This window comes from Ailuropoda melanoleuca, chromosome 1, assembly GCF_002007445.2.
Source record: "Ailuropoda melanoleuca isolate Jingjing chromosome 1, ASM200744v2, whole genome shotgun sequence".
Lineage (NCBI taxonomy): Eukaryota > Metazoa > Chordata > Mammalia > Carnivora > Ursidae > Ailuropoda > Ailuropoda melanoleuca.
Window position 1 is genome coordinate 80994438 of NC_048218.1, and position 14637 is coordinate 81009074.

Below are 14637 nucleotides of genomic sequence, written 5' to 3' on the forward strand. Positions count from 1 at the left end.
CTGGGTCAAATTGCTCCTCTTTCTCTAGCATTCTAAGGCAGAAACTTAGATGAGTGATTTTAAGCATTCCTTTCTGTCTTTATTTATAAACATTTATAGCTAGAAATTTCTCAACTTAGGCTTTGCCTTGAATCCACAAATTTTGATCTGTTGGATTTAAATGTTTTTTCCTCAAATTTTAGAAATTTTCCATTATTATTTTTTTCAAATATTTTTATTCTGCTCCTTTTGCTTTCTTCTTTTGGATTCAATTAGATAGATAGTTTAGTATTGTCTCACATGGCTCTGAAACTATGTTCATTTTTCTTCAATCGTTTTTCTCCCTGTTCTTCAGACTGAATAATTTCTATTGCTTTTTTTTAAATTCACTGACAATTTCTTCTGCTGTCCTCCATCTGCTGTTGGGCCCATCTAATGGCACTTACATTTCAGTAATTATATTTTCAACTCAAGAATATCCAGTGAATTCTTTTTTATAGTTCCATTTCTTCCCTCAAGTTTTTATTTAAATTCTAGTTAGTTAACATCAGTGCAACACTAGCTTCAGGGGTAGAATTTAATGATTCATCACTTGCATATAACACTCAGTGCTCACCACCAGTGCCCTCCTTAATTGCCATCACCTATTTAACCCATCCCCTGCCCGCCTCCCCTCTGGTAACCATCAGTTTGTTCTCTATAGTTAAGAGTCTGTTTCTTGGTTTGCCTCTTGCCCACCTCCCTGCCCCACACCCATGTTCATTTGTTTTGTTTTTTAAATTCCACATGAGTGAAATCATATGGTATTTGTCTTTCTCTGACTTATTTCGCTTAGTGTATTACTCTCTAGCACCATCCACATCGTTGCAAATGGCAAGTTTCATTCTTTTTATGGCTGAGTAATATTCCATTGTGTATCTATACCACTTCTTCTTTACCCATCCATCAGTTGATGGACATTTGGGCTCTCCCCATAATTTGGCCTATTGTTGATAATGCTACTATAAACATGGGGGTGTATGTATACCTTCATATCGGTAATTTCGTATCCTTTGGGTAAATACCTAGTAGTGCAACTCCTGGGCAGTTCTACTTTTAACTTTTTGAGGAAACTCCATAATGTTTTCTATAGTTTCCATTTCTTTGCTGATATCTTACATGTTTATTCTTCCTTTAGGTCCTTGAAAATACTTAAAATATCTGCTCTAAAGACCTTGCCTGCCAACTGCAAGATACAGAACATTACGGTGACAGTTTCTATTGAATGCTTTTTCTCTTAAATACAAGTTACATTTTCTTCACATGTCTACTTATTTTTGATTACATCATTGGATTTTATAAATAATTGGTTGTACAGATTCTGTACTCTTTTATGTTCCTTACAAGAGTGATTTTCATTTTAGCAAGAAGTTCACTTGACTAGGCTCAAATATCAAAGTCTGTGTCCACTGCAACAGGCAACAACAAAATTCTCTGTTCTGTTCTTTCAGCTTCCTGATACTGTTTTTCTGCCAAGCCCACTGGGGTCTCCTCTGCACATGTATAGTTCTAACAGTCAGCCAAATATTTGGGCATAATTTATGTACAGGTTTTGGAGTTCATTCCTTTCTGTGGCTCTCTCCCATACCTGCTTTTCCTTACCTAGCTGTTCTTCCAGCTTTAAACCTTGTCCTCTAACACTTAAATCTTGTAAAGCTCGGGCTCTCTAATGCCCTATGCAGCACATGAACTGGGGGATGCCTTCAGGCAAAATCTGCACTCTTAAATCTTTCCCCTTGCTGCTGCCACCTTTCAGGAGTTGACTCTGCCATTTTCTGTTTTGTGTCACTCTCCTGTATTTTCAAATACTTATGTAAAAAAAATTTTATCCAAATTTTATAACTGCTATCTGCAGGAGGGTTAGTTGATCAAATAATTCCATTATTATCCAACAGTATTTAATTTAAAGTCATAATGTAACACCTACTGTATGCCAAACATTGTGCAAAATGCTACATGCATACATCCCTATCCTCAAGGATACCATCTTTTGTTGACTGACATATATTTTTATATAGTATTTTAAACATACATGAATAATACAAAGACATATTCATGTGTAAATAAATGAAAATAGTTTTCTTACTTTTCTACTGCAGATCGTTTCTGTGACTTGCTCTTGTAATTTAATGCCATCTTAGTTTCCATTCCAGTGTAGATAGCAACTCCTGCAAAACACAACAGTTCTTTAAAATAATGCACTGGCATATTTCAAAAGAGAGATGTACTCACTAGCATGAAAGGAAATGCATCATCTGAATATTGTTACAATTTGCCTTTAAGTCTTTTTGGAGTTTTTAAAAGGGTTTCCACGTCCAATTTTGGGGAACTCCAGTCGTTCAACCTGCTGGATGGGGAAGGCATGAGGGTTCCGTCTCTGAGTTATAATAATATATCTGAATGAAAGAGATATTATTAGAGTTGAAACTGACAGAGGAAAAGGATTTGGATAAAGATAGTAGGGAAGGCCATTATAAATAGAGTAAACGCTGATAACAAAGACAGAAATGGAAAAGCACTTTGAAAAATGGAATGCAGTCAGAGTTTGAAAGGCCCTGAATGCCAAAATCTGGGGTTGAGACATAATTTTCTACCACTGGAGAGATAATATGGAATCTGTCAAAGTAAATGAAGTAAACAAAAGGAAAGTGCTATTTTAAAAATGTGTGCCTATTATGAATGGACTAAGATGAGCAAGAATGACAGTAATAATGGTCTAAAACTGGGGACTGAGGGGCGCCTGGGTGGCACAGTGGTTAAGCGTCTGCCTTCGGCTCAGGGAGTGATCCCGGCGTTATGGGATCGAGCCCCACATCAGGCTCCTCCGCTATGAGCCTGCTTTCCTCTCCCACTCCCCCTGCTTGTGTTCCCTCTCTCACTGGCTGTCTCTGTCAAATAAATAAACAAAATCTTTAAAAAAAGATAAAATTGGGGACTGAATGAAATTAGGTAAGACCAGCTTTATAAAAAAACGTTGGAGTTAGACCTTAGTTTGAGTGCTACCTCTGCCACTTATTAGTTTTGCGCCCTTGGGCAAGTTATTTACTCTAAGTCTCAATTTCCCCATCTTTAAATAGGAAAAAATACCTCAGAATTGTTGTGAGATTTGTATGACAAAATAGCAAAATGCCTAGAAACAGAGAGATGATCAATAAATATTCACACCCATCCTTAAATAGTGAAATCTGAGAAGCAGTGCAGGATTCATCATACTCTCTTTCTAAAGATTTGTCCTGGAACTTTCACCAGTATTCTTCAGAGGCAGGGATTATAACTCAGATGACAAAGGGCACTGAAATTACAGAAATGTGAGAAATCAGCCAGAATGATATGCAATAGAGAGGTGGTGCTGAGGCAGACAACAGCAGAACCGAGCTAAAGGAATTCAGATACACATTTTATTTTAAGAATGTGAAAGGTGTTCTTGCTAGAGAGATACGTTAAAATACAGCATTACATGAGAGGGTCTAAAAGCCCTGGGGATGTTCTCTGGCTTTGGCCATCAGAACATGATTATGGTTTTCTTTTTTTTTTTTTAAACTATAATAAAATATACAGTACATACAGTTTACCATTTTATTCATCTTAAAGTATACAATTTGGTGGCCCTTAGTACAATCACAATGTTGTGCAACCCTAACTTGGTAACATTTTTATCATCTTCAAAGAAAACCCTGTACCCATTAAGTAATCATTCCCCATTCCCCTCCACTCCCCACCCCTTGGGAACCATAAATCTACTTTCTGTCTCTATGAATTTGCCTATTCTGGGTATTTCGGGTAAATGGAATCATACAATATGTAGTTTTTTGGGTCTGGCTTCTTTTACTCAGTATGTTTTCAGTGTTTATCCAGGTTACAGCATACATCAGTACTTCATTTTTTTATGGGTGAATAATATTTCATTATATGGGTATCCTACACTTTGTTTATCCATTCATTAGTTGATGGATATTTGGGCAGTGTCTACCCTTTGGTTACTGAATAGTGCTGCTATGAACATCCTGTACAAGTCTTTGTGTGAACATTTACTTTCAATTCTTTTAGGTATATATCTAGGAGTAGAACTGCTGGATCATATACAGAATTGGTGGGTCATACAATGATTCTAGGTTTAACTTTTTGAGGAACTGCCACACTATTGTTCACAGCGGCTCTGACATTTTATAGTCCCACCAGCACTGTATGAGGGTTCCAAGTTCTCTACAATCTCATCAACACTTGCTGTTTTGTTTTTTTTTTTTTTAAGGATATACGTATCTTTATCAGAGAGCCTCATATTGAGAGAAAAAAAAGTTAATAGGAAAGAAGAGAATGAAAAGAACCTCAAAAGCTGTAACCATTCAGTGAATAACACAGGCTGGGCAGTATATGGAAGGCCGTTTCTAAAATGGGAGGAGCTAGCTGACAGCTAAAGGTTATCAGGACTTCACAGTATGCTTAGAGTTGACTCAGAACATGTGAGTTAATTTAGATCTCCAATGCTAGACCACTATCTATTCATCCTTTTGATCCAGTCAGTCTACATTCCAGTAATATTTGCCATATAGTCAGAGATCGATAAGAATTTGTTGAATGAAAGGATGAAAGAGTGAGTCAGTGGTTTTATGAATCCAATCTAACCATGTTGCCAGATTACATTGGTTCTCAACCACCATTAAAATCAGAATCATATGGACTATGAGAAACAAACTGAGGGCTTCAGAGGGGAGGGGGGTGGGGGAATGGGATAGGCTGGTGATGGGTAGTAAGGAGGGCACGTATTGCATGGTGCACTGGGTGTTATAGGCGAGTAATGAATCATCGAACTTTACATCAGAAACCATGGATGTACTGTATGGTGACTAACATAATAAAAAAACATTAAAATAAAAAAATAAAAGAATTTTCTTCTTAGTGGTGTTTCACAAGTATCCATAAACAAAAGACGAAGGTTCTAGTCTACTTTTAAAAATATAGAGATTAACAGCAAAAAAACACAGTACAAAATTTTATTAACAGAGTCTTTGTAAGAAAATTATTATGGACAACATTTGACTAAGTAAATTATCAACCAAAAGACAACAAATGCTATGCTTTAAAAAATACTTTATATAGGGGTGCCCAGGTGGCTCAGTCAGTTGAGTGTCCAACTCTTGCTTTCAGCTCAGGTCATGATCTCAGGGTTGTGAGATCGAGCCCAATGTCAGGCTCTGTGCTGGGTATGAAGCCTGCTTAAGATTCTCTCCCTCTCCTTCTGCCTACCCCCACTTGTGTGCACTCTCTCTCTTTCAAAAAGAAATACTTTATATAAAGCATCAACATGAATCTATAATTAAAAATTTTCAATATAGGGCGCTGGCTGGCTTAGTCAGTTAAGCGACTGCCTTTGGCTTGGGTCATGATCCCAGGGTCCTGGGACTGAGTCCCACATTGGGATCCCTGCTCAGCGGGGATTCTGCTTCTCCCTCCCCTCTCTCCCTCCCCCTGCAAGAGCTCTCTCTCTCTCTCTCAAATAAATAAAATCTTAAAAAAAACTTTTTTTCAATATATACAAACCAAAAATTTCTTTTGTGTTTTTTAACCTGGCTCCACGAAGCAAGAGACTCTCCGGCCCCAGAGGTCTAAGGAAAAAAAAAAAAAAAGCATTGAATATTTTAAAAATTCAATTAAATTCTAAAATGGCATCTTCAGCAGAAAATCCCTGACCTATAGGTACAACACTGCTTCCATATAAAACCAAAATCTTGGTTACTATAAAGCTGTTTAGGTCAATTATGATGTTAGTGACTGTAACAACAAATACCGTTAGCATTTCATGCACTTTCAGATCAGTGGCTCAGAAATAAGATTACACCTATAAATAAACTCACAAAGCCATCAGTTTTAAGATTTTTAAACATGAAACACAACAAAAGATTAACCTATGATTTAAAAATATTTGACATAATGAAATTTAAAAATTTTGTGCAAAATTGAAGTTTTTAAATGGAAAATACAGAATTAAAATGCAATGTAAACATGAATTGTGGCATGAGTTGTATATAAATGCACCAGTTCTCCATAATTAAAATTACACTGGATAATAAAACATAACGTAGTAAGTGAGTTAGTACTTTCTCTAGGCAAGATCGACACTACAACTTGACTACTTGTATTGCATACTCCTTGGAGCATGGGTCTTCTCGCTGTTTGAATTTCTCTCCATAAAGGGGATATAAAATGAGAAGGAATAACTAGAAAGAAAACTGTATTTTCTTAGTGATAGCAAAATGATAAGACTGTTATGGATAAGTAAAAAAAGCTCTTAATTTTGTTGCTATTCCTTATGTTTTTCTGAAACATACATATACAGTTACCTAAATCAAACAGAATCTGAACCAATTCTGAAGACATCTGCAAATCCAAACACTCTAAAAAATCCAATGAAGGAAGGAGGATCAAGTGTTTGGGACATGGTTAACAAGCATGGTTTTATAGTCATATTTAGAGCACACTCCATGGATGTTCCAAAATCAATTATTTGGGAGGCATAAATTAGCTCTTTTTCAATTGGTGTTGGTTCCAACAATGAGCAGAAAAACTTTGAGCTCACATTAATGTATAAAATTGGGATATAATGATAGAAAGCTTCAAATTAAAAGATAATTCATCAGTTCACTCAGGCTGCTTTAGCAAAGAACATGGCTAACTTTTTTAACCATTTTAGGTGCTGGGTAACATAACTGATCTTTTGCTTTACCAGCCACAATATCTTAGTGAAATTCAGATTATGTATCCACATATATATCCCACTATATCACTCTAGAAATTAAAATAAAATCTAGTCATAATTAGTCAGCAGGGGGTCCTATACTTACAAAGACTCTGTTAAGGAGTTTACTGAATGTGTTCCTATGTTAATGTTTATTAAAAATGTGAATTGGTACTGAAGTATCATGGTATTTTTGGAGGTCTTTTTGAGGTCTTCATTTAAAAAATGTTTGACTCTTCATGTTAGTGACTTATTTCATGCAGCCAGTATTAACTAAACACATCTCCAGAAAAGTGGTGGAATGTTAATTGGACTAGAAGTTCAAGGGCTGATTCCAAGATATATTCTCAATTTGGCTTTGTGGTCATGAGTAACAATATAATCTCATCATATCAACACATTTCTGAAATAACTCAAAGACTTTCATGTAGGAGCCAGAAAGTAACCTGAATATTGAGGGCAAACACACCAGAACAACCATCTAAACAAAAAACTAATCAGAAGAGTAAATAAGAGGTTCTAGATTGGCCACTAAATATGACATTTATACTTGTCACACATCATATAAAACATTTTTTGTATTCTAGACTTTAAGTTGGTGGTTTAAATGGGTATGAACTTGAATAAGAATGGCTTTTATGTTAATACCTAATACTACCAGAAAAAGAAATACAAGTATACAAATAATCTTACTAAACTATTTTGATATCATTTCATGGGATTTTTTTTGTCCTTATTCATTGCTGCTACAAATTATTAGAAGATGAAATGTTAAACGCTTTTAAATTAATGCTTTTCCATGATGTGCTGCTTACTTACCTAATCTCACTTTAACTTGATTTTAGTCCCTCCCCAATACAATTCTCATATAATAGTAATTGGACAATGCAAATTATTCTTACCTTACAATTTCTTCCATTTGTTGAGTTATTATCATTCGTCCCATGAATCTATCAAAGAATTCACCATGTTACAAAAAAAACCAATGATTCTTTTTCGGACATCAATGGGTGAAAAATTTTTGATAGTTTTGGCACTATTCTTATACATGAAACAAAACTAACCTTTTGTATTTGGAATGGTCCATTTTTTATGTTAGAAGTTATGTAAGTAAATACTTATCAATCATTAAGCTTTAAAAAACTCATATTCTTGCCATCTCCACTCCAGCTATGAATGAGGTAATAAATGAAAAAATGTTTTCAAAATGGCAAAAAGATGTCATCTTATTATTAGTTTAGTCATAATTCATAATTTCTACACAAAGCTGCATATATTATTTAGCCAACAACGAATGCTCTCACATACCATAGTTTATTAAATAAAGTCTCATTCGTTCACTAATTGACTCATGCATGCATTCATAAATATTCACTGAATGACAACCATGTGAGTTAAGTGGTGGGGATAGAGTAGTAAGCAAGAACCAATCAGTGAACTCCAGAGCTTCTTTAACTTTTGGTTGCCTGACATCTAGAGTAAGTGGCCTGTTAGCATAATGGATTTTCACAGCCTGGCCTTTCGGTTCCAACTTCCACAACCAGAACAGCTCCATAGCACAGAGTCAATTCAAGTGTACAATCACTTCTACCATAGTGAGGTAAATTCTAAGTTGAAGCAAACTCTAGACAGAACTTTCACGTTAATCATCTCACTAAGCAAAGAAATAAGCATTCCTTTCTAAATGTCCCTATTATCCCCCGTTTTCAGGTCACAGATGCTTATAGGCTTTGGCTTCATTGTTTCTTGCTAATCTACTTCTTCCTTCAACTCCCTGTATCAGGGAGCAGCACTGAAATTTTTTTATTATCTCCACTTAATGGAATTTTATGCAGTCCTGATTGCAGCCTCAACTTTGGATTTAGATTCAAAGAACCAATTCAGCTGCTATTTCCCTGGGTATCTTTTGGAGACGATGCGTGATCACAGTCTTTCAATTTCCTTGAGCTAAATTCCAACAAGAGACCTATTTTCCTTCATTTCATCTGTCCTGTTATCCTTGATTCTAAGGTACTCCTATTCTAAGGTACTCCTAGGTACTGTTAATATTTTGGAGTATTTTTCCAGATTTTTTTTTCCTGTATATATCTTAAAAACAAAATGGAATCATGCCATAAATACCGTTGGTAACATTCCCCTCACTTAACATGTCCTGTCAAAAACATAGATCTACATCATTATTTTTAATGGCCACACACAGCATTGCATTTTGGAGGTTACTGCATAATTTAAATAATTCACCACTGATGGAAGTGGGTTTTTTCCCACCTTACTGATAAACAATGTAGCCCTGAACAACCTTGTGTATATCTCTTTTCATGTTTTCATTAAGATACATTCCTAGGAGAATTTCATTATTTCATTAGAAAAAATTCCTAGAAGTACAGGTGCTGAATCAGTTTAAAAAATTAAGAGTTGTAAAAATAGAAAGAACTAAAGGAGCAAAGGAGCCCATCCCCCTCCCAACTCACCTGTGACAACCACCAGTTTGTTCTCTGTACCTAAGAGTCTGGTTTTGTTTGTTTTGTTATATTCCATATATAAGTAAAATTATACAATAGTTGTCTTTCACTGGCTTATTTCATTTGCTCTAATGCTTCTAGAGGTCCATCCATGTTGTTGCAAATGGAAAGATCTCATTCTTTTTTATGGCTGAGTGATATTCGACTGTATACATAACACTGTATCTTCTTTATCCATTCATCTATCAATAGATACTTAGGTTGCTATAAATGATACTTCATCTATTCATCTATCAGTACATCTTGGCTACTGATAATAATCATGTCATATATCTTTCAAATTAGTGTTTTCATTTTCTTTAAATACCCAGGAGTGGAATTACTGGATCATACAGTATTCCTATTTTTAATTTTTTGAGGAATTTCCATACTGTTTCCACAGTGGTTGCACCAGTTTACATTCCTACCAACAGTGCATGAGGGGGTTCCCCTTCTCTTTACATCCTTGCCAATGTTTGTTATGCCTTGCCTTTTTGATACCAGCCATTCTGCCTGGTGTGACATGATACTTCATTGTGGTTTTGATCTGCGTTTCACTCGTGATTAGTGATGGTGAGCATTTTTTCATGTGCCTGTTGTCCATATGTATGTCTTCTTTGGAAAAATGTCTACTCAGGTCCTCTACCCGTTTTGTTTTGTTTTTTAAAGACTCACTTATTTGAGAGAAAGAATGCACTCAAGTGGAGGGAAGGGCAGAGGGAAAGGGGGAGAGAGAATCTCAGATGACATCCCCTCCACCCACTCTGGGCTGAGCAGGGATGGGGCTCGATCCCACAACCCATGAGATCATGACCTGAGCTGAAATCAGGAGTCAGTGCTTAACCGACTGAGCCACCCAGGCACACCCCTCTTCTACCTGTTTTTTAATTGAATTTTTTTTTTTTTTTGGTGTTGAGGTGAATTAAGTTCTTTATATATTTGGATATTAACCACTTATCAAGTATATCATTTGCAAATATCTTCTCCCATTCACTAGGCTCCCTTTAGTTTTGTTGATGGTTTCCTTTGTTGTCCAAAAGCTCTTTATTTTGGTGTAGTCCCAACAGTCTATTTTTGCTTTTGTTTCCCTTGCCTGAGGAGACATATCTATAAATACGTTGATAGAGGTGATGTCCATGAGATTACTGCTTATATTTTCTTTTAAGAGTTTTATGGTTCCAGGTCTCACATTTAGGTCTTTAATTCATCTTATTTTTTGTGTGTGGTGTAAGAGTGGTCCCATCCTAAACTTATACTTTGTTCATGGCAATAAAAATTAGTCCAATGTTTTTGTAATGTGTCAAAGGCCACAGATTAATTCTACTTCTGCAGCTCTGTCTTTTCTTAGTAAATAATCCACTATTATACCATACCTGTACAAGTCTGCTTCTGGTTGCTGACATTCTATTACAGCTATGAGAGTGTCCAAACTGGCAACTGTTTGTAATACTGCTGTTTCTGGAACTGCAACGTGTGTCTGGGAAAATTTAAAAAAAAAAAAAAAAAAAAAAAAAGGATTACACTGCAGTTTCAAGTTCCAAATGGGACTTTAAGTATCATCTGTTTCCAATCTCTTTTCAGATGAAATCGTAGTACACTGTACTTGAGATCACTTAGCTAGATAGCAGAGAGGAGAAAGATTACAAAATAACGAATAGAAAAAGGACCTAGCTACTATGATTACCTGTCTATAGACAGGCCATTTGCACATAAAAAAAATTAAGTCTGTATTAACAGTCACTAATTGCTCAAAGTCTATTATACAGCAATTTATTAGGAAAAAATATGAATTTTAACTTTCATATTCTGAAAACTGAGAACAATTTAAAGGTATCCTTTATCTAAAAAAGCACCAAAATATTAAAGGATTCCATTTTTCCTAAAAACACTTTCCATTTTCCTTTAACTTGATGAAACCACATGAGGCTACCCTTGAAATAAATATATAACATAATTTCTTTTTAAAAAGTTATAATTTTTAAAAGCTTCAGTGATTTAAAAAATTTCTTCCTTAGCAAGTCAAACAAAGGAAAATATCACTTATAACCAAAAACATTTTGTTCACCTAGAGCAACACTAATACATATTCATGTACAAACACACATGTACAAACCTTCAGGTTAGTTTCTCCATCCAAACTAGCAGTTGTAACGTGACAAGAACCATCAAGTCGATCTGAGGACAGAAGCACCAAATCTGCAGGAAAAATTTCATCTTTGGCTATTCGAACAATATCACCCACCTATAAGGAATCATGGGAGAAAAGTAAATATACAGATTTTATGAGGCAGAGATTTATTTTTACTGCGTTCTAAACAGGTGACCTATCACAATATTTTAATGTAGGAAAGTAGGCTTTTAAGTAAAATATAATCAAGATTAGAATTTGTGATACCAAAATATAATTGATTTCCATTATTTACTAAATGCATACCCGAATGTTTTTTGATCTAGTTTTTACAAGGCCACCACTTCGAACAACATAAACAGGAGCTCCATTTACTTCATTATCTGAGTTATGTCGTAACCAATCTTCATATCCCTGTAAGTATCAAAAGAACAAAAAAATACTCTTTTTAATGTAATTAGAAGAAACTTTTATTGCATGAGAAGAAGAAAGAGAAACACTTCCTCAAAACATTTCATTTACCAGAATTATATTAGGCTAGTTTGATGCATATAACTCATGGTATTTGACACTCATTCCTACTAGAAACACTCTCTTCTCTTGGTGTCATTACACAGATGTTCCTAGTTTTCATAGTACCTCTCTAGTTACTCCTCAATTTCCTTACAGGAGACTCCTTCCATGCCACCTTTATGGGCCCCCTTTTCACCCTTCACTTTCTCACTATAAGATTTCTTCTATTCCCGCGTCTTCAAAAAGTCCTGAAATTTGTATCGCTAGCCCCTCTCTCTCTTTTGGACTCTAAATTTGAATATCCAACTGCATTCTTATATCTCCATTTTGATGTGTCATAGCAAACATTTCAAAACTAAATTGATGATGTTATCCTTCCAAATCTGTTGCATTTCCAATGTTTCCCATCTTGATAAATGATATCAACATCTACTGAATTGCTCTTAGCAGAAATCTGGGGAGTCATTCTTGATTTTTACCTTTTCCTAACACCTATTCAACCTATAAGTTCTATTGCTTCTATGTAAAAATGATATTTTAATCATAAAATATAAATTCACAGAGCATTATCAGAAACAACAGCCAAAAAAATGAATAGATTTTGAAACTGAGGTTGAGTTTTTTCACTTTCTTAAACAACTGGCTAACAGAACTAATTATAATACGTACTTCAAACAAATCTGGTAGGCTACATGCATCATCATTAAAAGGGGGCACAGATAAGCATTTCAGAAAGAAACCTTGATTAAATGTTTAAGGAGTGGCAATTTTTTTAAAGTGGAAAAGGCTTTTTGTGTTATTTTATTTTATTTTTAAAGATTTTATTTATTTATTTGACAGAGCGAGAGAGGAAGAGAGAGAACACAAGCAAGGGGAGGGGTAGAGGGAGAGGGAGAAGCAGTCTCCCCACTGAGCAGGGAGCTCGATGTGGGACTCAATCCCAGGACCCTGGGTTCATGACCTGAGCCGAAGGCAGACACTTAACCGACTTAGCCACCTAGGCACCCCTTCTTATGTTATTTTAGAGAAAATTCAAGAACTCAGGGGTATAGCATAAGTACAGATAATGGAATAATATCCAAGAGATAGCATTAAGTGATAAAAATGAGGTACAGATGTGTTGTGTTCTATGCTATCATATATGAAAAAAAAGATATGCCTGCCCATGTGAACATTCTGCAGAGATATCAGGACTAATGTACAAATATATCAGGAGAGGAAAACAGGAGACTGGGGGGGTTAGGAATATAAAAAACTTTTACTATATGCTATTTTGTACTATATCTGTTTTTGAAAAATATGTGCATCTATTACCAAAAAATATAACACTATAAAATATAAAGCAAATATTAAGGATTGCTTTGAAGGTCTATTTTTTTTTTTCCAAGGAGAAATCTTTTGGGAAACCATTCTTAAGATACTTAAATTACATTGACCTCATTTAAGATGTGGTATGTCAATTTCAGAGAAATTTAACTGAGAGTCAAAACATCTTTTCTGAAACTGTCAAAAAGCACAATTCCTTTTATAGTCAGATGACATTAATAGCTGAGCAACGATGATAAAAACGTTATCTTTAAAAAAAAAACAAATTCACAAATTCTAATCCACACCATATACTGCCAGATTAATGTTTCCAAAACATGGTTTTAATTCACTATCTTGTTCAAAACCCCCCTCAATAACTCTCAATGCTTACAGCAAAGAATCTTCCAGCCTCTTTAATTTAGTATCAAGCTACATTTCCAGTATTATCTTTTAATACTTTCCTCTACAGGGTCCAACATTTAGTCAGACATGTCATTCCCCAAAACAGGTCTTGGCTTTCCTTGCATTTAGCCTTTGCCTAAGTTGTTTGTGTCTATCTTACCTTCTTCACCAACTGTCCTTTTACCAATATTCCAAGTTTCATTTCTATTATTTATTCCACAAAACCTCCCTGATTATCAGATGAAGTGTTCCATCCTTTCTCTGAATATCTACAGCTCATTGGCTCTTATTAGTACCTTATTAAACTGTAATTATTATTGTATTTGGTGTTACCTTCCCTACTTCATAGGTTTTAAGTGCACAGAAGGCAAAGACTTTGATACTTACGAGAGCACTATATCTTACATTATGCAACCAGAGAGAAGACTTAGTATGTAAGCATGATTGGAAGCTGTTAAAAAACAAAATAACAACTTCATTCATATTAAAGTGTAAATGACTGATACTAAAGCTTTAATTCTTTTGATAAAAGTGCAAAGGCAGACTAAAAGGGGAGAAGACAAGGGAGGAAGAGTGGAACATGGCAACTTTCACTTTTATAATTTTTCTAAAACTTGTTCCACTAATCTATAGTGATGGATATATAAAGCTGAACAGTACACACTCTGGTATGAGTGTGTTTATTGGATGAACAAAACTTAGGAACAGTTACTGCATAAGAGAAAACTCTAAGTTCTCAAACTGTTCCTGAACAAGGGAGAAAATCCTTATAGATCAAATTTTCTCTTTGAAAATTATGACCTTTCATATTTCTTCTTTTGCCTTAGTTGTCAAAAAGCTCTCAAGTAAATTTAGTACTCAACTGCAATAACCATACTAACACAGGTTTGAGGTATAATCTTCCTACTTCCTAACTTTAGATTTTATGTGTTTTACTTAACTCATTTGGAGAAAGACAGGTTGTTAATTGTTATTATCATATTAAACTCTCTCATTTTGCAGATGTAAATTCACCACTATTTCTCATTTCAGTT

The 14637-nt window shown here is 35.0% G+C and overlaps 1 protein-coding gene across 1 annotated transcript in view; it reads right to left on the reverse strand.

Annotated features, from left to right (window-relative positions):
* The window catches only part of ATP11B (ATPase phospholipid transporting 11B (putative)), a 114270-nt gene that overhangs the window by 69206 nt on the left and 30427 nt on the right, over positions 1-14637 (reverse strand). The window contains exons 5-10 of the mRNA XM_034672400.1: positions 11687-11794; positions 11366-11494; positions 10626-10729; positions 7654-7701; positions 5557-5621; positions 2105-2186 (exon numbers count right to left, since the gene is read on the reverse strand). Of these exons, the coding sequence (XP_034528291.1) occupies positions 2105-2186; positions 5557-5621; positions 7654-7701; positions 10626-10729; positions 11366-11494; positions 11687-11794 (536 nt within the window). The remainder of the gene's footprint in view (positions 1-2104; positions 2187-5556; positions 5622-7653; positions 7702-10625; positions 10730-11365; positions 11495-11686; positions 11795-14637) is intronic.